The following is a 26,977-nucleotide window of genomic DNA, read 5'->3' on the forward strand; positions in this document are numbered from 1 at the left end:
ACCTTGATGATATCTAGGTCAGGTTTGAAACTAGGTCACTTGCGATCCAAAACTAGGTCAGTAGGTCTAAAAATAGAAAAACCTTGTGACCTCTCTAGAGGCCATACTTTTCAATGGATCTTCATGAAAATTAGTAAGAATGTTCACCTTGGTGATATCTAAGTCAAGTTTGAAACTGGGTCACGTGCCATCAAAAACTAGGTCAGTAGGTCAAATAATAAAAAAACCTTGTGACCTCTCTAGAGGCCATATTTTTCATGGGATCTGTATGAAAGTTGGTCTGAATGTTCATTGTGATGATATCTAGGTCAAGTTCGAAAATGGGTCAACTGCGGTCAAAAACTCAACTGCGGTCAAAAACTAAGTCAGTAGGTCTAAAACTAGAAAAACCTTGTGACCTCTCTAGAGGCCATACTTGTGAATGGATCTTCATGAAAATTGGTCAGAATGTTCAACTTGATGATATCTAGGTCAAATTCGAAACTGGGTCACATGCCTTCAAAAACTAGGTCAGTAGGTCAAATGATAAAAAAACCTTGTGACCTCTCTAGAGGCCATAATTTTCATGGGATCTGTATGAAAATTGGTCTGAATGTTCATCGTGATGATATCTAGGTCAAGTTCGAAACTGGGTCAACCTTGGTCAAAAACTAGGTCAGTAGGTCTAAAAATAGAAAAACCTTGTGACCTCTCTAGAGGCCATACTTTTGAATGGATCTTCATGAAAATTGGTCAGATTGTTCACCTTGATGATATTTAGGTCAGTTTCAAAACTGGGTCATGTGTCATCAATAACTAGGTCAGTAGGTCAAATAATAAAAAACCTTTTGACCTCTCTAGAGGCCATATTTTTCAATGGATCTTCATGAAATTTGGTCAGAATTTTTATCTTGATGATATCTAGGTCAAGTTCAAAACTAGGTCACATGAGCTCAAAAACTAGGTCACTATGTCAGATAATAGCAAAAATGACGTCATACTCAGTTCAAAACTGGGTCATGTGGGGACAGGTGAGCGATTCAGGACCATCATGGTTCTCTTGTCTTTTGTATAATACTGTGAAATCATTTAATTTTTTGGCTAGAAATTTCATGATTTTGGCTCATATTGCTGTTTAGTGGGGATATTAGTTTGTGGATTTCAGTTTTTTTACAATGAAATGATAGGGAGTTTAACTTATTTGTTAAGATTTTATTTTACAAAATGATTAACTTTTGTATGTATGAAATTTAGTCCCTCATAATGAATATTATAGTTGACTGATTTCACAATATATATTTCATATCTTATTGTGAAAACTGGTATATGCAGTTATTGAATATGTTCACTAATTATGAAAAGCATTAAACCTCAAACTCAATTTTCATGTTCTATTCCAAAATGTTCAGCTGATATTCCTGTTTGGTCTTTCATTGCAGATTTCCCTGAAAAATTCAACAAATATAGAGGAATACTCGGGGGATCTGCACTCAAGGTAAATTATGTTTATACTTAGTTATTTTAAAAATTTATGAAATAGCCAGAATTATGTACACATGGTTCATATAGTCTTAAAAAGTCCTGAAATTTCATGCCCTTTCTTAAAAAGGCCTGAAGAAACTCAAAACATTCTGGAAAGTACTTGATTTTGTTCCTGACCTTTGAAAGTGCTTGCTAAGTCCTTGAAAATGCCTGAAAAGTCCTTGAATTCAGTAAACTTTCATAACGTTTATTAAATGCTTTAAGAAACAATGGAAAAAAGTAAACTACCTGTAGTTATAAATCTGGCGACCCTAAATGTATCACATCAACATACAATTTTATACCACAGTCAACTTAGTTGTCAACTTAAAAGGTTTTTAATTGTGTGCAAAACAATTTGACTTTGGAGACATGGGTGAGATATCTAGTAAATCACACAGAAAAAGTGAGACATGTTGGAAATGTTTCGATGGCCGAGAATAATTTAAATTTAGATTGCCTGTTTTGTCCTACTAGTAATCCTTGAAAACAGTTGAATGTAAGTCCTGAAATTTAAGGGGAAAATCCTTAAAAGGTCCTGATTGTTGTTTCATTGGTCCTCATGAATCCTGGTTCAGCACTGGAGATAAAAGTTGCACAATATTTCTCTGTCTTAGAGCAAATGCATATCTCTTGATGCAGAGCTAATAATCTCTGTATACATATCTCATCATCATAAGAAATATTGTATGTTTTTTAATTTTTCATGTCAGTAATTAGTAAAAAATAATGTTTTTTAATAATCAGAATGCATTTAGTTTGATGTTTATCTCCTTTGAATGTTAATATTTTTTATATTTCAGGCTAGTTTTGAAAGACAAAGCATTAATTATATCCTCGAATGTTTGTACAGAAATGAAAAAGGACAGTATCATTACTCCATATGTGTTTAAAAAGGTATATATGGTTCAGTTTTTATTGTAAGTGTAACAGATATTTTGATGAACAATTTTTCATTGATACTGCATTATAGATACAATGGAGACAGTGATGTTAGTAATACAAAAGTTTTCTACACCTTTAGCCGGCTAAATTTCTAAAATGGACTGGTCCGTCATTCAATTTGGCCAGTACCATTTATTATTCGAAGGGGTGTTCATTGAAAATTCACTGACTGAATAGTGATCAGTGCAGACCAAGATCAGCTTGCTTGAAAAGGCAGAATCACTTGCCGCCAGCAGGCTAAAGGTTAAGATCCATAATAAGCTTGAAGCTAACCATGTTAGAGAAAAAATGATTTACTTGGCCCATATTCAACATTTAAAATCTTAAACATATACTTTAGAATGTGAGAAAGCCATCCAGTAGACTCAAAGAATGTTGGTGGTTTTAGGTAAGTGTTTCATAATACTGACTTGGGAATTTCTTGGGTCTTTCTCCCCTTAAATGTAAAAGTCAGTTGTGCAGAATCTAGAAACATTTTAGTTAGCTGTGGACTGTTTAATTGTGAACTGGTTAGCTGTCAGCTAGTTATGTGTGGATTGGTTAACTGTGGACTAGATAGTTGTGGACTTGTTACCTGTCTATGATATTTATTTGGATTGTGTGGAAAATGGATCTTAAACCCTTTACACAAAACACATGTCAGGTTATTGGCAACATACATATTTTTATATATAACTTCCTTGTTTATTTCAGGGGGAGAAAAGTCACATGTTTTCACTGAACTATGTCACAATAGATGATTGTCTGCCTCTGATATGTCAGTTACACAGAGCATCCACCTTGCCACCTGCTGATCAAAATACCATGGTAACAGAGCTGAATTCTAGTATACTTACAAAATAGTTCTGATTTTGTTGCTAAAATGTTTCCAGTCTCATTTTAGGTAAAGTATTTTACCAAACTCGAGTCTGATTTGGCTAGGTGTGAGCCATGGACTGAAGTCATTTGATATGATATTGTCTATAAACATTTGTGCAGTACAACCTCTGTTCATAACACAGAAGTAGAGAAACAAACCACCTCCCTAATACATACAGAATCACAATAGTTTTTCTTCGCCTTCAGTTAGTTTTATTTGTAAAATAAGGTAGTGGACCTGTATTGGCAGTGGATATTTTCCCTACAAATATGTATTCTCTGACGCTATTTCACTTTGTATCCGTTGGTCTTAACAACTTGATAATGGTAAAATTGCATATAGATAATGGAATAGAGTTTTGATTGTCATAACTGCTCCTCTAACTTAAACTCTACGGAACGAAAAGCTGTACAAATGTATTCAGCAAATTCTATATACGAGTCACATGTTTTCACTGAACTATGTCACAATAGCTGATTGTCTGCCCCTGATATGTCAGTTACACAGAGCATCCACCTTGCCACCTGCTGATCAAAATACCATGGTAACAGAGCTGAATTCTAGTAAACTTACAAAATAGTTCTGATTTTGTTGCTAAAATGTTTCCAGTCTCATTTTAGGTAAAGTATTTTACTGAAGTCAAGTCTGATTTGGCTGGGTACATGTAATCTTCTAGAGAAGTTGTTTTGTTTGTAGCTTTTCAGACTTACTGAATCTTTCAGAAAAAAATGTGACTAATATACAAGGTATCAGGTGAGTGCTCTATGACCTAATGTTCTCTTTGGCACAATTAGATTGAATTGCACAGTTCCTTGTATATTTGATCATACCTGGACACTCGTCATTATCTCTTGCAGATAAAGAATGTATATATTTAAAATAAGTTTAAAAAAGAATAGTGTGCTTTTGACTAGTTTTGTAAGACGTTTTTATAATCTACACAAAGTTTTGTTCTATTGTTTGACAGATTGGTGCTATTGTTATGTCCAGACAGTCAAGAGTCAAATTCAACACAAGCTGGTAAGTAAATTTTTAGCTGAACTATTCAAAGAATAAGGAAAGCTATCCTACTCACGTCTGCGTCGGCATCACACCTTGGTTAAATTTTTTCGTACCAGTCCACATTTTGACAAAACCTTTCGTCATATAGCTTTGAAACTTTCAACACTTGTGTACCATCACCATGTCCAGTTTTAGACAAGAGTATATATATCTCAGTCGAGATTTTGACTGAATTATGGCCCCTTACAACTTACAAGTCTTGGTTAAGTTTTTTGTCCTAGTTCATATTTTGTGTAAACCGTTTGACATTATGGCTTTGAAACTTTTATCACTTGTTATAACAGTCTCTATCTGTAGGCAAGAGTACATAATTCAGTCTAATATTTTGGCTGAATTATGGACCTTTGGAAATTGGTTCAGGTTTTGTACAAGTCCATGTTTTGTTAAAACTATATGACACGTGGCTTTGAAACTTTGAACACTGTTTATTATAAGGTCACAATAAGGTAAATAGATTTCCCTGTATATTCTATATAAAACTGACCTTTTTAGCTCACCTGTCACAAAGTGAAAAGGTGAGCTTTTGTGATCGCGCAGCGTCCGTCGTCTGTGCGTAAACTTTTGCATTTGACCACTCTAGAGGTCACATTTTTCATGGGGTCTTTATGAAAATTGGTCAGAATGTTTATCTTGATGATATCTAGGTCAAGTTCGAAACTGGGTCACGTGCGGTCAAAAACTAGGTCTGTAGGTCTAAAAATAGAAAAAACCTTGTGACCTCTCTAGAGGCCATATATTTCAATAGATCTTCATGAAAATTGGTCAGAATGTTCACCTGGATGATACCTAGGTCAAGTTCGAAATTGGATCATGTACCTTTAAAAACTAGGTCAGTAGGTCAAATAATAGAAAAACCTTGTGACCTCTCTAAAGGCCATATTTTTCATGGGATCTGTATGAAAATTGGTCTGAATGTTCCTCTTGATGATATCTAGGTCAAGTTTGAAACTGGGTCACAAGCGATCAAAAACTAGGTCAGTAGGTCTAAAAATAGAAAAACCTTGTGACCTCTCTAGAGGCCATACTTATGAATGGATCTTCATAAAAATTGGTCAGAATGTTTATCTTGGTGATATCTAGGTCAAGTTTGAAAGTGGGTCACGTGCCATCAAAAAGTAGGTCAATAGGTCAAATAATGAAAAAACCTTGTGACCTCTCTAGAGGCCATATTTTTCATGGGATCTGTATGAAAGTTGGTCTGAATGTTTATCTTGATAAAATATAGGTCAAGTTTGAAACTGGGTCAACTGCAATCCAAAACTAGGTCAATAGGTCTTAAGACAGAAAAACCTTGTGACCTCTCTAGAGGCCATATTTTTAAATGGATCTTCATGAAAATTGGTCAGAATGTTCACCTTGATGATATCTAGGTCAAGTTTGAAACTGGGTCACATGCCCTCAAAAACTAGGTCAGTAGGTCAAATAATAAAAAAACCTTGTGACCTCTCTAGAGGCCATACTTTTCATGGGATCTGTATGAAGGTTGGTCTGAATGTTCATCGTGATGATATCTAGATCAAGTTTGAAACTGGGTCAACTGCGATCAAAAACTAGGTCAGTAGGTCTAAAATTAGAAAAATCTTTTGAGTTCTCTAGACACCATATTTTTCAATGGATCTTCATGAAAATTGGTCTGAATGTTCACCTTGATGATATCTAGGTCAGTTTCGAAACTGGGTCATGTGCGGTCAAAAACTAGGCCAGTAGGTATAAGAATAGAAAAACCTTGTGACCTCTCTAGAGGCCATATTTTTCATGAGATTTCATGAAAATTGGTCAGAATGTTCACCTTGATGATATCTAGGTCAAGTTTGAAACTGGGTCACGTGCCATCAAAAACTAGGTCAGTAGGTCAAATAATAAAAAAACCTTGTGACCTCTCTAGAGGCCATACTTTTCATGGGATCTGTATGAAAGTTGGTCTGAATGTTCATCGTGATGATATCTAGATCAAGTTTGAAACCGGGTCAACTGCGGTCAAAAACTAGGTCAGTAGGTCTAAAATTAGAAAAATCTTTTGACTTCTCTAGACGCCATATTTTTCAATGGATCTTCATGAAAATTGGTCTGAATGTTCACCTTGATGATATCTAGGTCAGTTTCGAAACTGGGTCACGTGCGGTCAAAAACTAGGCCAGTAGGTATAAAAATAGAAAAACCTTGTGACCTCTCTAGAGGCCATATTTTTCATGAGATCTTCATGAAAATTAGTGAGAATGTTCACCTTGATGATATCTAGGTCAAGTTCAAAACAGGGTTATGTACCTTCGAAAACTAGGTCAATAGGTCAGATAATAGAAAAACCTTATGACCTCTCTAGAGGCCATATTTTTCAATGGATCTTCATGAAAATTAATCAGAATTTGTATCTTGATGATATCTAGGTCAAGTTCAAAACTGGGTCACATGAGCTCTAAAACTAGGTCACTATGTCAAATAATAGAAAAAACGACGTCATACTCAAAACTGGGTCATATGGGAACAGGTGAAAGATTCAGGACCATCATGGTCCTCTTGTTTAAAGAGCTACCAAACATAGCTAGACCCATTTCAGAGAACAAATCCTTACCTCATTTTAAAGAGTTATGATAAAACTGATATAAAATGAAGAGAAAAGTAGGGGTCATGTATCTTCTAAGAGAGATTTCTATGGTCACATTTGCTTACTGTAAACTGACATCAAAATCACACTGCTGTGACCTGAAAGTACTACTCATACTAAAATTGAGCTTGACTTCACCAAATACAACCTGCTCTCCCATTTTTCCTACCAAAATGTCAAAAATACATCCACAATGAAATTTAAACAGAAACTAGCTTCAGTTTAGACCTCTGTTGCCATGCCAAGTGAAAAATTAGTGTTCAAATACCTGGCAGCCATTACGCGACTAGACCAGATGGCTCCCACACTGGTTCCTTTAGTTTAGTTAGGCCTATAACTGTTACACTCTCTGTCTGTAGGCAGTCCTTACATCAATTCTTCAAATAGTCCAGCGCACTGTCAACAGACAGCTGTTGTTTGTATGGAAATCTATTACGAGGAAATGAAATTAATGGGTCTTTAATAAAATAGTCTAAGATATACCTTATTATGTACTCATTTTAGGATTTTGTTACTAAAGTTTATAATCAGTCTCTTGTCTTTATTAGCTCACATGTCACAAAGGGACAAAGTGAGCTTTTGTGATCATGCAGCGTCCGTGAGTGCGTGCGTAAACTTTTGCTTGTGACCACTCTAGAGATCACATTTTTCATGGGATCTTTATGAAATTTGGTCAGAATGTTTATCTTGATGATATCTAGGTCAGGTTTGAAACTGGGTTACGTCCGGTCCAAAACTAGGTCAGTAGGTCTAAAAATAGAAAAACCTTGTGACCTCTCTAGAGGCCATACTTTTCATTGGATCTTCATGAAAGTTAGTCAGAATGTTCATCTTGATCACGCAGCATCCGTCGTGCGTGCGTTCGTGCGTGCGTAAACGTTTGCTTGTGACCAATCTAGAGGTCACATTTTTCATGGGATCTTTATGAGAGTTGGTCAGAATGTTTAGCTTGATGATATCTAGGTCAAGTGCGAAACTGGCTCACGTGCCATCAAAAACTAGGTCAGTAGGTCAAATAATAAAAAAACCTTGTGACCTCTCAAGAGGCCATATTTTTCATGGGATCTGTGTGAAAGTTGGTCTGAATGTTTATCTTGATGATATCTGAATCAAGTTCGAAACTGGGTCACATGCGTTCCAAAACTAGGTCAGTATGTCTAACAATAGAAAATCCTTGTGACCTCTCTAGAGGCCATACTTTTGAATGGATCTTCATGGAAGTTCGACAGAATGTTCACCTTGATGATATCTAGATGAGGTTCGAAACTGGGTCACGTGCAGTCAAAAACTAGGTCAGTAGGTCAAATAATAAAAAAACTTTGTAACCTCTCTAGAGGCCATATTTTTTACATGGGATCTGTATGAAAGTTCGTTAGACTGTTCACCTTGATGATATCTAGGTCAAGTTAGGAACTGGGTCAACTGCGGTCAAAAACTAGGTCAGTAGGCCTAAAAGTAGAAAAACCTTTTGACCTCTCTAGAGGTCATACTTTTGAATGGATCTTCATGAAAATTGGTCAGAATGTTCATCTTGATGATATCTAGGTCAAGTTCGAAACTGGGTCATGTGCCATCAAAAACTAGGTCAGTAGGTCAAATAATAAAAAAACCTTGTGACCTCTCTAGAGGCCATATTTTTCAGGGATCTTTATGAAAGTTGGTCTGAATGTTCATCTTGATGATATCTAGGTTAAGTTCAAAACTGGGTCAGCTGTGATCAAAAACTAGGTCAGTAGGTCTAAAATTAGATAAACCTTTTGACCTCTCTAGAGGCCATATTTTTCAATGGAACTTCATGAAAATTGGTCTGAATGTTCACCTTGATGATTCTAGATAAAGTTTGTTACTGGGTCACATGCGGTCAAAAACTAGTTCATTAGGTCAAATAATTGAAAAACCTTGTGACCTCTCTAGAGGCCATATTTTTCAATGGATCTTCATGAAAATTGGTCAGAATTTTTATCTTGATGATATCTAGGTCAAGTCCAAAACTGTGTCAAATGAGCTCAAAAGCTAGGTCACTATGTCAAATAATAGAAAAAAGGATGTCATACTCAGTTCAAAACTGGGTCACGTGGGGACAGGTGAGCGATTCAGGACCATCATGGTCCTCTTGTCTATATGTCTGTTTAGTTACCTCAGTAGGTAGGATACAAAAAACTATGAATGGAAAGTTTTCATTTTGATCATCCAGTATTATAAAAGATATGTTTTCTTAGACAATTTTACAGAAGACAATATGCCTGAAGCCATCTGACATTCACATCTGATTCATGTGAGAAAGTTTTGTCATTTACTTATGGAGAACGAGTCATTACTTATACAGAATCTAAGACCACTGATTAGGTTAAGGTGGTTTTACATGTTTGATAAACCAGAAGTCACAATGTAACATCATTTATCCAGATTATGTAGAATCAAGCTGGGGTCCAGAAAACATGTATGCATTTCTAAGAATGGCAGTAACACTTTCTTTCTAAAGATACAAAAATATTGTTACGTTATATATATCAAAACAATGCTTCTTATCCACTTGGAATTTGCTGATCTCTTAAGTTATGAGGTATCTCAAAAATAAGCACACAGACCTAAACATTTTATTTTATGTAATAGCCAGTATGTTGATTTACAAATTAAAAGTTTCATTGAAATTTACCTAGTGAAAAAACTTATTTTCACAAAAATGTCATCAAAACTGTGATTTTCCCATATAGTCTAGTATCTGAAGGGTCTGTGTGCATGAGAGATCCCCTCATAATCTTTGAATAATTATGTAGGTGGTTATCTGGTGTGCATGAAAATCTGGGATGATAGTCTCAAATCATGGTGCCCTCCAAGAAATCCAAGATTGCTGCCAAGATGGCTGCCTAATTTTGCATTTTCACAAAACTCCATATATTTGCTAATGCCTTACACATTGTGTGATTGAAGTGAGCTTTTTATGGCTCATTTGTTACATTTGATTACAGTTTTATATTTCATAGCAATTTTGTCCGAAAAATGTCATAGTTTTTTATAATACACTGTTTATCACTATGGAAACAGTCAGAAATATGAAACAATCTGTAATATTTTCTTTTTTTTATGTATATGACTGATTAGAATGTTAGTGTTAAATATTGATAATTTTCCATTATGAAAACTTGCAGCAGCATGTGTTCTCCCTTACAATTTGATAAAAGACATTGTGTCTGAAATTGTTTGTCCTCCACCTCTTATTCATACATGTGGGGAAGTTGCCAGTTACTTGTAGAGAACAGGTTTGTACTGGTACAGAATCCAGGAACATTGGTTAGGTTAACTGCCCACCATTGCGTAAGTGAAATACTGTTGAAAAACAGAATTATATAAACCCAAAACAAACAAACAAATTTTCTAATATTCCGATATTCTTTTGATTGAAATTGGCAGAACTACCTTAACTGACCACCATTATTTGACGGGGAAATTGCTGAAAACCAAATCATTTGAAGCAACTATTTTAATTAGGTGGCAGTGAAACGTGTTAAAATTGTATTAAAATTGTATAATTACTGATACTTGTATAATCACTAAATAAAAACTTACCATTCATTATTTGGTGACATTTTTAGCTCCACTATTCAAAGAATAGGTAGAGCTATTGGACTTGTCGGCATCTGCGTCAGCGTCGGCTTAAAATTGGTGTCTGCTTTAGCGTCAGCTTAAGTTTTTTTATGTAAGCTGGTATCTCAGTAGCCACTTCTTGGAATGGATTATTCACTGTGATAAACTGGCTTATACTGTACAGGTCCCATAACTCTGTTTTGCTTTTTTACAAAATGATGCCCCTTTTTCGACTTTTATATCCGTTCAGTTGACAAGGCTGTTGAAAAGTCGAGCATTGCTGTCCTATGACAGCTCTTGTTCAAATTGTTTGCACGCAGTCACATGCAGTGGACATACTATATGCCCTATTCTATTGCAGGCTAGATGACTTGTATGAGAAAGTGGAGCTACAGTGCCAGGCAGACAAGATTATGCCTCTTGTTACCAACCCTGGTAGAGTGATGGTCACAACATCCAGATTGTACTTCCAACCATTTAACAATGTTGAAAGGGTATTTCAAAAAGTTCTACTTTTTCCTCTGACAATCAAAACTTATTTTGTATTGTTATCTGTTGTTGATATGAATAGTCATAAATATTATATTATTTCTGAATCAGTAATCTTAACTATGAAAAACAAAGTAGGTAGAACTGAAATTATTAAAAAGAAAAATTGTAAAACTGATTTTTGAAGACCAGTCTGATTACCTTAACCTTTGATTGGTTGTTTCTGAGAAAACTCTTGGTATTGACCAATGACAAAGCTGCAGCCTGAGACTGGTCTACAAACTAATTTTGCAGATATACAAGGGTTGATCCAGGTACTGTTCCGGTGCCCTTTATTCATCATATTAGCATTATAAAAGTTATATCAGGATATAGGCAAATTCAGTTCTAATTAAACAGATGAATATTACTTTTTGGGTTGTTAAATTTTAAAAACAGAGAAAAATTGAATAATGCCAGGGAGGTCATTTGGCTGAACACCAAAAAAATGTTTCATAAAAAAACCTCTAAGCAAAGAAAATCACTACTCAACATCAAAATAATGCATCAAATTTATAATGACATAATGTTGTGTCTTTCCACCTTATGTTGTTAAAACTTTAGTGATGACATCAGAGGTTAAAGTTGGGGGTACAGAGCTAACATTTGTTACTGCTAAATGACAAAAATATCAGTTGATGACGTCAGTAATGACATTGATGTTCGGCATTTATTTTTACCATGCTTTTTGTTGGGCGACATCTCAATTAGTGTTCTATATATATTTCTATAATACTTTCAACAAACATTAAAATTAGATCTAGTTGCTTAGGGTATATGAAGTTTTATTGTTTTGATTTATCATACGACTTTATGGCTACAGTAATATATCTCTGGATCAAGTTCATCAACCTTTGTAACTTGTTCTCTCCAGGTTCTTAGTATATGAAGACTCAAGGTTGTCACAGAAAGGTATTGTTCTGATGTTATGTTATTTATCTGTTTTTCAGTCCCCTGTGATAAAAGTGAGACTTAAAGATATTGTTTCTCTCATGAAAAGAAGATTCTTACTGAAACAAATTGTGAGTACTGAATTACAGAGCATTTTTGACAGATTTCAGCAGAAAAAAACATTTGTTATATTGTAAAACACTTGGCTACATATTTGAAACAAGTGATTAAAGACTATCCGCTTTTAAAAGTTTTATATATGAAAATTAATTTGTGTAGATATTCTTGTCATTGTTCTTTTTAGCTCACCTGTCACATAGTGACAAGGTGAGCTTTTGTGATCACCATTCGTCCGTCGTCCGTCGTCAGTCCGTGCGTGCGTGCGTGCGTGCGTGCGTGCGTCCGTCCGTCAACAATTTCTTGTCTGCACTGGTTTCATTTATGATTTTATTTTAACCAAACTTGCACACAACTTGTATCACCATAAGATCTCGGTTCCTTTCTTGAACTGGCCAGATCCCATTATGGGTTCCAGAGTTATGGCCCCTGAAAGGGCCGAAATTAGCTATTTTGAGCTTGTCTGCACAATAGCAGCTTTATTTATGATTTGATTTTTACCAAACTTGCACACAACTTGTATCACCATAAGATCTTGGTTCCTTTCTGGAACTGGCCAGATTCCATTATGGGTTCCAGAGTAATAGCCCCTGAAAGGCCCAAAAATAGCTATTTTGACCTTGTCTGCACAATAGCAGCTTTATTTATTATTTGATTTTTACCAAACTTGCACACAACTTGTATCACCATAAGATCTTGGTTCCTTTCTGGAACTGGCATGATTCCATTATGGGTTCCAGAGTTATGGCCCCTGAAGGGGTCAAAATTAGCTATTTTGACCTTGTCTGCACAATAGCAGCTTCATTTATGATTTGATTTTAACCAAACTTGCACAAAACTTGTATCACCATATGATCTTGGTTCCTTTGTTGAACCGGCCAGATCCCATAATGGGTTATAGAGTTATGGCCCCTGATAGGGCCGGAATTAGCTATTTTGACCTTGTCTGCACAATAGCAGCTTCATTTATGATTTGAATTTAATCAAACTTGCACAAAACTTGTGTCACCATAAGATCTTGGTTCCTTTCTTGAACCAGCCAGATCCCATAATGGTTTCCAGAGTTATGGCCCCTGAAAGGGCCAAAATTGGCTATTTTGACCTTGTCTGCACAATAGCAGCTTCATTTATGATTTGATTTTAACCAAACTTGCACACAACTTTTATCACCACAAGATCTTGGTTCCTTTGTTGAACTGGCCAGATTTCTTCATGGGTTCCAGAGTTATAGCCCCTTAAAGGTCCAAAATTGGCTATTTTGGCTTTTGCAGCCATATAGAGACTTCATTTATGGTTTTATTTGATACAAACTTCCAAAATATCTTCAACAACAATAAATTTTGGATTCCATGACAAATCAGATCCAATCGTAGGTTCCAGAGTTATTTTATATCTGATTACCTCCCCTGATGTAATAAATATGGATTTATATATATCAGTAAATACTTACAGGACTTATTAGAAATTTCATAATTGTTATTAGTTGGACAGAGGTAGATAACTATGTACTGATTTTATGTCAAATTACCTCCCTTTATTTCAAATTAAAATGGGTATATCTCCATAACTAATGAAGATACTGATCTGAAATTCATTTATGTCAACAGATTTATTTGGCAGATCCTTCTTTTGTTCACTTACAATATATTTTTTTTAATTACTTCACATTTACGTTACTATAAATAGCTTATTTTAGTAACTTTTTTATTATTGGCCGTAGGGAAAAACCGAGACCACTTTTCTGTGGTACAACATGGATGGTACCTCCAATTCTTAGGTATATTTTGACATATCTATACCTTGTAAGAATTTTTTTCTTTTTAGTTAAATTTCTTCCCTTTGTTGTTCCTGTCCTTTGGACTTAGATATTTTTCTGAGGACCTTCTTGTCCTCAAGTGAAATGATAACAGGTGAGCGATATAGGGCCATCATGGCCCTCTTGTTTAGCTCACCTGTCACATAGTGACAGGGTAAGCTTTTGTGATCGCCCTTTGTATGTCCGTCCGTTTTCCGTCCATCCATTCACAATTTCTTGTGAACACGATAGAGACCACATTTTGCAACCAATTTTAATCAAACTTGTACACAACTTGTATTGGCGTAATATCTCGGTTCCTTTCGAAAACTGAGCAGATCCCATCATGGGTTATAGAGTTGTGGCCAATTAAAGGGCCAGAATTTGGTATTTTTGGCTTGTGAATATGATAGAGACCACATTTTGCAATTGATTTTAATCATACTAGCACACAACTTGTATTGTTATAATATCTTGGTTCATTTCGAAAACTGGCCAGACCCCATCATGGGTTCCTGAGTTAGGCTCCCTAAAGGGCCAGAATTTGCTATTTTTGGCTTGTGAACAAGATAGAGACCACATTTTGGAAAAGATTTTAATAAAACTTGCACACAACTTGTGTTGGCATAATATCTCTGTTCCTTTCGAAATCTAGCCAGATCCCATCATGGGTTCCAGAGTTATGGCCCTTAAAGGGCCAAAATTTGCTATTTTGGCTTTTGCAGCTATATAGAGACTTCATTTTATGGTTGTATTTGATACAAACTTGCAAGATGTCTTTAACAACAATAGATCTTGGATCCCATGATGAATCCATCAGATCCAGTCATTGGTTCTGGAGTTACGGCTCATAATTGACCCCTGAAAGAGCCAGACTTTGTTAATTTTTACTTGTGAACAGGACAGAAGTGACATTTTACATTTGATTTTAACCACACTTACATAAAACTTAAGTCACAATAATATCTCGGTTCCTTTCAAAAACCGGCTACCAGGGCTCCGGAAATTTTGATAACTCAATCGGTCCGAAACGAAAATCCTGACATCGGCGCTACCCCACCCACCGCATTCCCAATATTACATATTTTGTAAAACGTGATAGGGTAAAGAAATAAGCATGTCATGCATTAAAACTGAGTTACCAGTCACCGCGCGTTACCATACAATGAAGACAGTTATTCAGTGTTATGTGTGATCGTTACTTTGTTTAAATTTCCATGTTTTTCCGAGATAATACGAGGCATTGACACCGTGTGCGTAACTAGTCTAAAAGCCAACGCAGGTGACTTCAATACCGTATACACGGCAGATACTTCGTGATGTTTCCTCATTCTTTGACGGAATTCTATAAAATACAATGCGTCAAAGTGAGTTACACGACACATATTCTCTGCTAAACAGCCTCAGTATTTAAAGAATACTCTGCCGCAGACCGAATGTGTACGTTATTTGAACGCTGAGATCGAATTTCCCGCATGTATAGTACCAAAACGTCACGCGGGTTGGCCACGGATATTTCATTTCACTTACGTTGTACTTCAATAAGCAACTACATTTTATAAAGTTATATGTTCTCTTCTGATGTAAACAAAATTTCATTTGGAAACGTTTTTTAAAAGACCGATTTGATAAACAGTGCCACTCCGATTTTCTTTATCATTCGTGGTTGCCCGTCCATTTTTTTCTTTTTTGTACAATCGGGTTGCAAAGACGATTTTCTGCATTTGTTTCAACTGGAGCCCCAACAAATGAATCATGTAATTTTTTCAAATCAAGTAATTATAAAAATTATTTTTACCGGTTTTCCATATGATGTCTCATTAAATCAAAGACCTATAATGTACAATTATAGCTCTTTGATTAAATGCAGCGACCATTTGTTTGTTACCGTGATCAAACATAGCCTTTTGAAATAAACCATCCGTCGGATTCTAAATAAAAGAAGTGGATCCCCATCCAAATGATTTGGATCCAGTCAGAAACGTTAGGAAACCAGTCAAAAATGTTTAACACACCGCAGTCGGCTGTCTGCAAACATTAAAGGATGTGCCGCGCGAGCACTGATTGCGTCACGCGCTAATTACGGACCGATTATCAAAGTGACAATCAGACCGATTGACACGTTTATTGATTATCTGAAGGTGCGACCAACAATTTCCTACTTGGCAGGTGATCGTGTATTGAGATATAAGACCGAAATTTATACTTTTCTCCATTTTTACGGGACCGATTTTTTTCGTTTTTTTACTTCACGAATCGGTCTGAAAAGTCAAAAATCGGTCCAAAACCGACAAACCGGCAAATTTCCGAAGCCCTGCCGGCTACATTCCATCATGGGTTCTAGGGTTACTGCCCCTGAAAGGGGCAAAATTTTCTATTTTGGCTCTTTCAGCCATATAGAGGTTTCATTTATGCTTTCATTTGATACAAACTTGTACAGAATGTTTATCTTGATGATCTCCAGGCCAAGTTCGCAACTGGGTCATATGGGTCAAAAACTAGGTCACCAGGTCAGATCAAAGGAAAAGCTTGTTAACACGCTAGAGGCCATATTTATGACTCTATCTTCATGAAACTTAGTCAGAATATTTACCTTGACGATTCCTATGCCAGGTTCAAAACTGGGTCATATGGGGTCAAAAACTAGGTCACCTGGTCAAATCAAAGGAAAAGCTTGTTAACACTCTTGAGGCCACATTTATGACCCTATCTTCATGAAACTTGTTCAGAATGTTTATCTTGATGATTCCTAGGCCAGGATCGGAAACTGGGTTATGTATGTATGGTCAAAAACTAGGTCACCCACTCATATCTAAGGAAAAGCTTGTTAACACTCTAGAGGCCATATTTATGCCCCTAGCTTCATGAAACTTAGTCAGAATGTTTATCTTGATGATTCATAAGCCAGATTTGAAACTAGGTCATGTGGGGTCAAAAACTAGGTTACTCCCTCAAATCAAAGTAAAAGCTTATCACTCTAGAGGCAGTGTTTATGACTCTGTCTTCAAGAAACTTGATCAGAATGTTTATCTTGATGATTCAAAGGCCAAGTTTAACAGGTTAGCGATATCATGACCCTCTTGTTGAGAATTCAGATTTATGTATTACGGTATATATATATACATTTTTTTATGTTTTTGATGAAATGATATTTTTCTGGCAGAAAAAAATGGTAGTATATCTCTTTCATATACAATTTATGAAAGGCTTAGAGACTGATCTCACACTTACTGCAGGGATTAGCGAATAAAAATATTTTTCTGCAGGTTGTAGAGATTAAATGTATATTTTTGCAGGGTTTAGAGATTAAATGTTCTGAGCATGGAACTTCACAGCCACATCTCTATCTTGCCTTCAAGACCCGGGATGATAGAGATGCTCTATATGACAAAATAATGTCTCAACCAGGTATAGTGTTTGTGATCCTTTGTGTTAAAATGTACCATGTGCATCAGTCTTTAAATGGGTAGCCAGTGGGTTCCATCCATGGGCAAGGCAGATGTTCTCCTTGATGATTTGATAAATTTTAAAGACGTTGTGCCTGAAATCATTTCATCTTTCACTTTGATTCATATAGAGAAGTTGACAGTTACTTGCAAAGAACAGGTAAGTACTGGTGTGGAATTAAGGAACACTGGTAAGGTTATCTGTCTTATGTTATATAAATTGAAATACTGTTGAAAAACAGCACTAAACCCAGAAACATACAAACAGTCATATTCCAGGGGCAGTAGTTAGGCCAACAGACCACCATTACATTACTGAAATACAGTTGAAATTAAGAAGATGACATTAAACCAGTATAAAAAGATACAACTTGTATTATAAGGAATGTGCCATTTTACTTCAATATAATGTAAATTCAACTTAAAAATAATACTTTGTGCATGGATTATCTGGTTGGGACTCTTGTAATAAGTTGTCAAGTTTCATTTGTGATCTTACAGAAATGAGCTTTAAGATGCCAGACCAGTGAATATGATGATGTTGTGTCAGTGGTATCGTATCAAGCTATGAATATCTTATGTATTTTTTGTTCTTCTCTGTTGCAGAAGTGAACCTACAGATGCCAGACCAAAAGGATATGACAATGAAATGGCAGAATGGTGTCATATCAAACTATGATTATTTAATGTATTTAAACAGGTATGTATAAACCCATTCGTACTTTCTTTTTCGTTTATTATGTCTCCCCAATAGGTGGAGGGAGACCTTTTGTTTTTGCCTTTGCCACTGTCCGTCCGCATTAAGCTTTTAGAGTGGAGACATATGTTTTTGTGACAAAAACACCTTGTTTCTAGGTAGGCTTAACATTTCTGTAACTTGAGTGTTTGTTCCAAAATCTTTTTCTGCATGTTACAAGAACAAGATGTACAAGTTGTTTGCTCTACCTCAACCCAGCACAATAACACTGATATTCGAATGTAAAAGTTTTCAAAAATCAGAAAAAGATTTCATATTAGAAAATAAAGTTTCTTATAGTTTATATAAAGAACCAAATTTAATATTCACGGGAAATATTGATTTCTTACGTTCAAAACCTGTATTTCATTTTTTTTTTACTGAGTCATATCTTAGAAATCACATACTGTATTTACTTGTCTGCAGGACAGTCCTTCTGTAAGTTGGATTCTTTAATTATATTAAATTGGCAGTGTTTTTCAGGCTAATAAATGCTTTAGGTCAAAGACATTGACTTACTTAATAAACAAGGCTAAACATCAGGTTTGAGTTCTAAGGAGGTTAGGTAAGGTATGGATTTCATACATGTGCAACATCATATTACAACAAAACCTTAGAAAGTCATACACAACCTACATCACACTTAGAAGTCAAAGGTCAAAAAGCTTTATTTTGTTGTTTAAAGTCTGGGAAAGATTTTCATTAAACATCAGTTATTTATCTCATCAGGACAGTGTGCATAACCCTCGCTTTCCTTGATCAAAGCATCTTCTAGGGATATTAATCATCTTTAGTGATAGCTCAAGTTCTGTCTATAATACCTTGTTGCCTCCATGCAAAAAAGGGATAATTGCATTGACGTTTAAGAGGCAGTAACCACTTTATTGGCCTAAGGTGACACCCTTTTATTGCAAGTTTATTGTAGTATGTGTTTGTTACTTCCCTTAGACCATTCTGTTTATTCATTTAGTTTAGCTGGTATTAATTTAGTTTTCCTCAATTTTCTAGAAGGCATGCAATGTACATTTTATTATGGGGGACTTAGCTCTTAGTGATTTTAAAGCTGTATTTAACAAACAAAGACAAATCTTGCCTTCTATTTGGGAATCACTGTACCGACAAAGTTGCCTTTTTTGTTTGAGAATCACTTTAGCCACAAAATCGCCATTTTGCTCAGGAGTCACTGTACATACAAAGTTGCCAATTTTACTGAAACCACCAAATTTAATTCAAATCTAAATTTTTTCTTAGGTGAGTCACTTTGAAAAATGCTGTTACTAGACAAAATGCCATGGAAGGGGATATTTATGATAGTAACTCCAAGGTGTTTTAAAATTGTGGGTCATCTTGTTTAGCAGTTATCTAAATTACTTAACTACGGCTCCCCTGGATTATGCTTTTTGCTTTCAGTGTTGCAGACAGAAGTTTCTTTGATCTAACACAGTATCCAGTCATGCCATGGGTAATACAGGACTTTACAAGTGAACAGTTAGGTAATTGTTAAGAATAGAATATATGATTTAATCTCACAAATTTTACAAGGGTTATATATACCTGTTTGTATGCAGGTGATATAAGCATTATTTTTAGCTTGATTATTTAAAAAAAAAATGGACTTGTACACTGATGTTTTGATGTCACCCTTTTGTTAATGTTCACAAAAACTATTGGAGCCGCGCCATGGGAAAACCAACATAGTGGGTTTGCGACCAGCATGGATCCAGACCAGCCTGCGCATCCGCGCGGTCTGGTCAGGATCCATGCTGTTCGCTAACAGTTTCTCTAATTACAATAGGCTTTGAAAGCGAACAGCATGGATCCTGACCAGACTGCGCGGATGCGCAGGCTGGTCTGGATCCATGCTGGTCGCAAACCCACTATGTTGGTTTTCTCATGGCGCGGCTCATTGCATAAAAGTAGGTTTTCCAGAAACTACTTGGCCAAATGCTTTAAAACTAACATGATTTTGGGATCATTAGGCGATATCACAAGACAAGGTACACAACTCAAGCTTTTATTTTGTCAAAATTTGGTTCTTTGTTACTTAGAATTTTTTGTCAAAATTTTCCTTGAAAACAAGTTTCTCAGGAACTGCTAGCTTAACTGCTTTTAAACTCTACTCAGACATATGAGGAAACCTTACAGGGAAAGTTACAGATCTCTAGCTTTTATATTATCAAAATTATTCCCCTTTATAACTTAGAAATTTCGTGAAACAATTCAAGCATGTTTCTTAAAAACTATTTGACAATATATTTTCAAACTTTACTTACTTATTTTGCAGCACAAGATGACCTCACTTGGCAGGATTTATAATTCTGGCTTAACTTTTGTCTGTCGGCATTATGCACCATCTTAAACTTTAAAATTTTTGAATATTTTTCATTTATGTTTTTCAGAAACCATTGTACTTCATGTTTTCAAATTCATCATCAGTCTTCAGCAGCATTAAATGACCACTCTTAGCTAGTTTCCATAATTCTACTTTAAGTTACAATGTAATGCCCCTTGTTCATCTTAGATAATAATTAAGGCCCCCCTCCCGCCCCCCGCCCCAACATGGAAAACCGTTTCCAATCAATAACCTAGAACCACTTGACCCAGATCATTGAAACTTCATGGAATGATTGGAATTGCCAAGTAGATGATCTCTGAGTATTGCATTTCAGTCTCTAAGTCAACCGTCAGTATCTCTTTGACTTTCGCTTCTGTCCTCTGTTGACTTCTTGCCTATTACTATAATTATGTTTTTGGGGAGATATGTGCTTTTCTTCAAAAGCATTTCCTAGTTGGTAAAGCTTTTATTTGTTAGCTGGGATTATGTAAAACTATTTCAAATAGTCATGCATGCTGTCATTAAACTGATGTTGTTTATATTAGGATTCAAAATTTATTTCAGTGCTCAAGTTAAAAATGAAAAGAGAATCAAAGTTTTCCCCTCTCCTTCACAATTTATGTAAATATAGTTTAGTTCTGTCAGACTGCTTTCTAGATTGCCCGATATATTAAACTTTATCAATTACATATATCATTTGTAGGAAAGTTTCATTACAGATTGTTAGACTTTGAACAAGGATTCAATACTGCTGAAAACAAAAATAGAACAGGATACCATCTTCTGTCTTGTTCAATTAGGTGCAGACAAGCTGTAGAAATTAATTGGAATCTGATATTAAATTTTGAGGGCTGAACACAAAACTCTTTCTCTATTTAGTATGAGTTATGGCAGTTTTCCATCCAACCCTCAAGTTGAAAATTGTATCATAGATCATCGTCATGGATTTAAATAGTCTTATTGTTATTTTGGTTAATCTTGTGCATTGATGTAATATAGCTCTGATTTAATGTTAAACAGATTTGGAGAATGCAGAGACGTTCAGAGACCTTAGCAAACCTATTGGTGCTTTGAATCCTGAGAGACTGGAAAGGATGAAGGTATTTGTTTTCAAGAGAATAAACATTTAATTTGGAGACCAGTCTCATAATTCAAGCTTGCCATTGGTTATATTCTGTGGAAAATCAGATTCTGTAGTTTTGAGAATGGTTTCAGAATTTACTTCTGTCGGTTTGAGCCCTGCCCTTGTTGGCATGTGAGGAAGAAATGGAGCTGGCTTTAGAAGGCCAGTTGGTATATCCAGATGTAATTCTAAATAGTTTATTAAATAATGTCTGGATTGGCATCTTTGGTTTAATATACGCCTGGAGGGATGTATTATGTTATGGTCCCGGTGTCCGTCCGTCCGTCTGTTAGCAATTTCTTGTCTGCTCTGTAACTCTTGAACTGCTTAAAGGATTTCAAGGATACTTGGCACAAATGTTCACCACACTGAAACGACGTGCAGAGCGCATGTTCTTGATGACTCGCTTCAAGCTCAAGGTCACATTTAGGGGTCAAAGGTCATATATGACTTTGCTTTGTGTATATTGCTATGCATTACAGTGTTCTTGTTTTTATTTGGCAGATCCCTTTTTGTTCTCTTACAATAAATTTTTGTTTGAATTACTTCCCTTTTTTGTTACTATAAATAGCTTATTTTGAAACTTTTTAGTTATTGGCAGTAGGGAAAAACCGAGACCATATTTTGACATAACTTCAACCGGCGCTCTTGTCTCAATCTTGTTGAGAAATGGCCATAATTGTTTGTTTTTATAATCATTACTTGTGAAAAAAATGAAGTAAAGTGCTTCTGCTTTGGAGAGGGGATTACTTTCTGTTTGTATTTTCAGGAAAGATACATAGATATGCCAGAGCCCAAGTTTTTATATGGATCACATTACTCTACACCGGGCTACGTCCTCTTTTATCTTGCTAGACTGGTTCCAGAATATGTCCTTTGTTTGCAAAATGGAAAGTTTGACCAACCGGACCGTATGTTTAACAGGTAACAAGTCCTTAATGAGTTTCATATTATATAAAGTGTTTACTCGTTGATGTAAAAACAGCAAAAGCAAATGTTTTAGCTTCAGAAGTGTTTCATATACCCACAAATACAAAGTATATTTGGGCTTTATTGGAGTCACACATATTGGAACGTCTTCCAGCCTGTCCATGTTAGTGTCAGTTTCATATCTTTTTAAGTGCTTGGAAGGTTTTTATAAAACAAGCTACAGTTGATTGTCTTGTCGAGGTGATGTGCAGAGCACACAATCTAGGTCCAAGGTCTAGGTCCCACTGGGAGGTTCAGGGTCAAATAGCTTAACTGTGTCCGCTTCGTATCTTCTGAACCACATGAAAGATGTTCTTAAAACAAGCATCAAAATTTATATTTATCTTATAAAGATGACAGGCAGAGCGAAGGATTTTCACAAAACTAACATCAATTTCTAACCTCTTCAAGATGACATACAGAGAGCACAACCCAGGTCACTCGGGTTAAGGTCAAGGTCACACTTCAAAGATCAAAGATCAAATAGCTCATGTTTGTGTCTGCTCTATAACTTCTTAAATACAGAAATGAATTTCATAACATTAGCATTATTTGTTAATTAAATCTAGAGGACATGCTGAGCACACAACCCAGGTCTCTAGGGCCAATGTTAAGGTCACACTTGATGTGAAAGATCAAATTTGTGTCCTCTCTATATCTTAATGACTGAAAGGGTTTTCATGAAATTGTTAACCTCATCCAGATGAAGTACGAAGTGCATAACCTAGGTCACTAGGTCCAAGGTCAAGGTCCAGTTTAGAGGTCAAAGATCAGATAGTTCAAATTTGTGTCTGCTCCATATGTTCTTAACAACAGGAAATATTTTTATAAAACAAGCATCAGTTGTTAACTTCATCAAGATGACAAACAGAGTGTACAACCCAGGTCATTAGGTTCAAGGTCAAGGTCACACTTGAAGGTCACAATACGCGATCAGAATATTTAAAATTCCCTAAATAAGGTGGCATCTAAGGGTATTAATCACCTTTAGTTATAGCTCTAGTTCTGTCTGCCTTAGCTGATTGTTATACACCAGAAGGGACATATTATGTTATGACGCTGGTGTCTGTCCGTCCATCCGTCCGTCTGTCCAGGCAACCGGAATGAAAGAGAGGGACATCTAACAGTAAAGAGAACAAAAGAGAACAATAGCTTCAATCGGTTAACAATAGATTAAAGGGCCAGGGCCCCCTGTTCAAGCGAAAGAAAATAACAAAAGAAATGGACCTCTCTTTCATTTCTGCCATCTGTCCTTTAGTAATTTCGTCTGCGCTCTGTAACTCTTGAACCCCTTGAAGGATTTAAAAGAAACTTGACACAAATGTTCACCACACCAAGACAACATGCAGAGCATATGTTTTGGATGTCTCGCATCAAGGTCAAGGTCACACTTAGGGGTCAAAAGTCATACCAGTTTGTTTCATGTCCGCTCTATAACTCTTAAACTGCTTGAAGGATTTCAAAGAAACTTGGCACAATTGTTCACCACACCGAGACGACGTACAGAGCACGTGATCTGGATGACTCGCTTCAAGGTCAAGGTCATACTTAGGGGTCAAAGGTCATATATGACTGCTTTTTGATATTGCTCTGCATTGCATTGCTCTTGTTTTTGTTTGGCAGATCCTTTTTTTGTTCACTTACAATAATTTTTGTTTGAATTACTTCCCTTTTATGTTACTTTAAATAGCTTATTTGAAACTTTTTTATTATTGGCCTTAGGGAAAAACCGAGACCACTTTTCTGTGGTACAGCATGGATGGTACCTCCAATTTTTAGGTGTATTTTGACATACCTGTACCTGGTAAGGATTTTTTTTGTGGACTTAGAATTTGTATGCGCCCGAAGGGAGGCATATTAGTTTTCAACTGTCCGTTCGTTCATTTGTTCGTTCGTTAGTCACAATGTTAACTTTTTACATGAAGGCACTTTACTCGCAAACCACTGCACCCAGGACCTTCAAACTTCACATGCTGATAGTACTCATTTAGTACACAACCCCTACTGACTTTGGGATCACCAGGTCAAAGGTCAAGGTCACAGGGGCCAACGTTAACTTTTTGCATGAAGGCACTTTACTCACGAACCACTGCACCCAGGACCTTCAAACTTCACGTGCTGATAGTACTCATTCACTACACGACCCCTACTGGCCTTGGGGTCACCAGGTCAAAGGTCAAGGTCACAGGGGCCAACATTAACTTTTTGCATGAAGGCACTTTACTCGTGAACCACTGCACCCAGGACCTTCAAACTTCACTTGATGATAGTACTCACTGAGTACACAACCCCTACTGACTTTGGGGTCACCAGATCAAAGGTCAAGGTCACAGGGGCCAACTTTAACTTTTTGCATGAAGGCACATTACTAGCAAACCACTGCACCCAGGACCTTCAAACTTCATGTGCTGATAGTACTCATTGAGTACAAGACCCCTACTGACTTTGGGGTCACCAGATCAAAGGTCAAGGTCACTGGGGCCAACGTTAAGTTTTTGCATGAAGGCATTTTACTCGCGAACCACTGCACCCAGGACCTTCAAACTTCACATGCTGATAGTACTCACTGAGTACATGACCCCTACTGACCTTGGGGTCAACAGGTCAAAGGTCAAGGTCACAGGGGCCAATGTTAACTTTCTGCATGAAGGCATTTTGCTCGCAAACCACTGCACCCAGGACCTTCAAACTTCACATGCTAATAGTACTTATTGAGTACACGACCCCTATTGACTTTGGGGTCGCCACGTCAAAGGTCAAGGTCACCAGGTCAATGGTCAAGGCGCAGCGGGGGGCGCATTTGTCACCATTAGTGACAGCTCTTGTTTTGGAATTTCTTCCCTTTGTTGTTCCTATCCTTTGGGCTTCACACTCGAGTTCTTTAAATTTTTGTGTTTTTCATTGTCTATCAGTCGGTTGGTTGGTCAGTCTGTCTGTCTGTAGACCATTTTGTTTTTGACGAAAACTACAGATTGCTTAGTCTCACGATGGTCAAACTTCACAGGATGATTGCTTGTGGTCAGTACATGAACTTTTTTGTTTTGGGGGTCAGTAGGTCAAAGGAAAGTGACCATAATGCTGAAAACCATTTCCTCTTGATAATAAAGAATGCTTTGGCCTTCAGTCTTCAGACTTCATATGATTGCTTATTGTTAGTTGTTCTATTTGACAAATTACCTTGTCTTATTCTAAAAGAATGAGTCAAGAATGTTCTCCATGTGGACCTGCTTTTGAAACAGTACATTTCCTGGGTAAGAGATTTGAAATTAGTCTCTCTTAGATTTGAATCCATAACTTTTGGGTTAGGAATTGTCTGCTCTGTACCTACATCCTTTTATCAACTGTTATAAGTCATTAACCTTATCATGCTAGACATGATTGATTTGCCATTGCGACCAGTGTAGATCATGATCAGCCTGCAAATCCACTGCACTGTTTGCCATTCAGTCAGTATCTTTGGTAAGCACCCCTTTTAACAGTTAAGGGTACTGTCCAAATTGAAAGATGGACAGGTTCATTATAGAAATTTAGCAGGGTAAGGGTTATGATAAGTCTCTGTGATTTCTGGAACTCAGTCATCTAGCATTACTTGTGAACTCATTTATTTCATGTTGTAACATATACACTATGTTTGTAATTTTCAGTCTGTGGGAAGTCTGGCAGAATTGTTTAAATGGTGCTGCTGACTTTAAAGAACTGATTCCAGAATTTTTTGATGGAAATGGAGAATACATGATTAACTCAGGGGTAAGTTCAGATTTTCCATTTTGTTTTTGTAAATTATAAAAGCTACTTTAGAAAAAAGTTATAAATTTGCAGAGATGCGATATTCTTTGGCTTGAATACCTTATTTCCACCTTATTAACACTGCCAGGGGAGTTTATTAACTTTTTCTTTCCTTTTAGTCATCTTAAAGAGAATTCCTATAGTTTTTTTCCTTCCATAGAATTTTTTCAAATTCACATATATGATAGGAAAATTTGTACTGAAAACAATGAACAAATAAAAACAATGGATCACGAAGCTTGTTTTTGTGAAAAATTGCTTTGAACTTACCCACTGTTACTGAAACTGCCAGCGATTTTTCAACATTTTCATAATTTTCTGCTTTTTTTATAAATAGCAACCAAAATATACATCAAGACAGCACAATAAGGTTTATTCTTTTTACAGATTTTATTATATAGTCCAGGGCTCCAGATAAGTATCGTTTTATCTTTATAACGAAATGATTTTCATCAATAACGAATTAAATTCCAAAACCTGTCGTTCAAAAACGAATTGATTTTTAATTTAAGTCCTTTCAAAAACCCCTTAAAATAGCCGAAAATGCCAATAAACCATCTTCCGATCTTTATGTTTGCACTGATATATTTTGTCAGGGTGTTATATAAGATTACACTGCTAATGCAAGTCAGCGATAAAACCGAACCGTGCCGTTATTAGCATGCTAAGAAGTTGCGAATATGGTGTTGGCAGAAATC

General features: G+C 36.2%; 1 protein-coding gene across 2 annotated transcripts in view; it reads left to right on the plus strand.

The window, feature by feature from the left end:
• The window catches only part of LOC123548529 (protein FAN-like), a 97,992-nt gene that overhangs the window by 17,963 nt on the left and 53,052 nt on the right, over positions 1 to 26,977 (plus strand). Inside the window, exons 4-15 of one of the 2 annotated variants that reach the window (XM_045335848.2) lie at positions 1,419 to 1,474; positions 2,304 to 2,397; positions 3,139 to 3,252; positions 4,272 to 4,324; positions 10,915 to 11,047; positions 12,032 to 12,103; positions 17,181 to 17,292; positions 17,937 to 18,030; positions 19,477 to 19,559; positions 21,422 to 21,501; positions 22,294 to 22,448; positions 26,138 to 26,240. In XM_045335848.2, the coding sequence (XP_045191783.2) occupies positions 1,419 to 1,474; positions 2,304 to 2,397; positions 3,139 to 3,252; positions 4,272 to 4,324; positions 10,915 to 11,047; positions 12,032 to 12,103; positions 17,181 to 17,292; positions 17,937 to 18,030; positions 19,477 to 19,559; positions 21,422 to 21,501; positions 22,294 to 22,448; positions 26,138 to 26,240 (1,149 nt within the window). Of the gene's footprint in view, positions 1 to 1,418; positions 1,475 to 2,303; positions 2,398 to 3,138; positions 3,253 to 3,721; positions 3,849 to 4,271; positions 4,325 to 10,914; positions 11,048 to 12,031; positions 12,104 to 17,180; positions 17,293 to 17,936; positions 18,031 to 19,476; positions 19,560 to 21,421; positions 21,502 to 22,293; positions 22,449 to 26,137; positions 26,241 to 26,977 lie in introns of those variants that run through there. The other variant, XM_045335847.2, reaches the window with a different exon arrangement.

The sequence above is a fragment of the Mercenaria mercenaria genome, chromosome 6, assembly GCF_021730395.1.
Source record: "Mercenaria mercenaria strain notata chromosome 6, MADL_Memer_1, whole genome shotgun sequence".
NCBI lineage: Eukaryota > Metazoa > Mollusca > Bivalvia > Venerida > Veneridae > Mercenaria > Mercenaria mercenaria.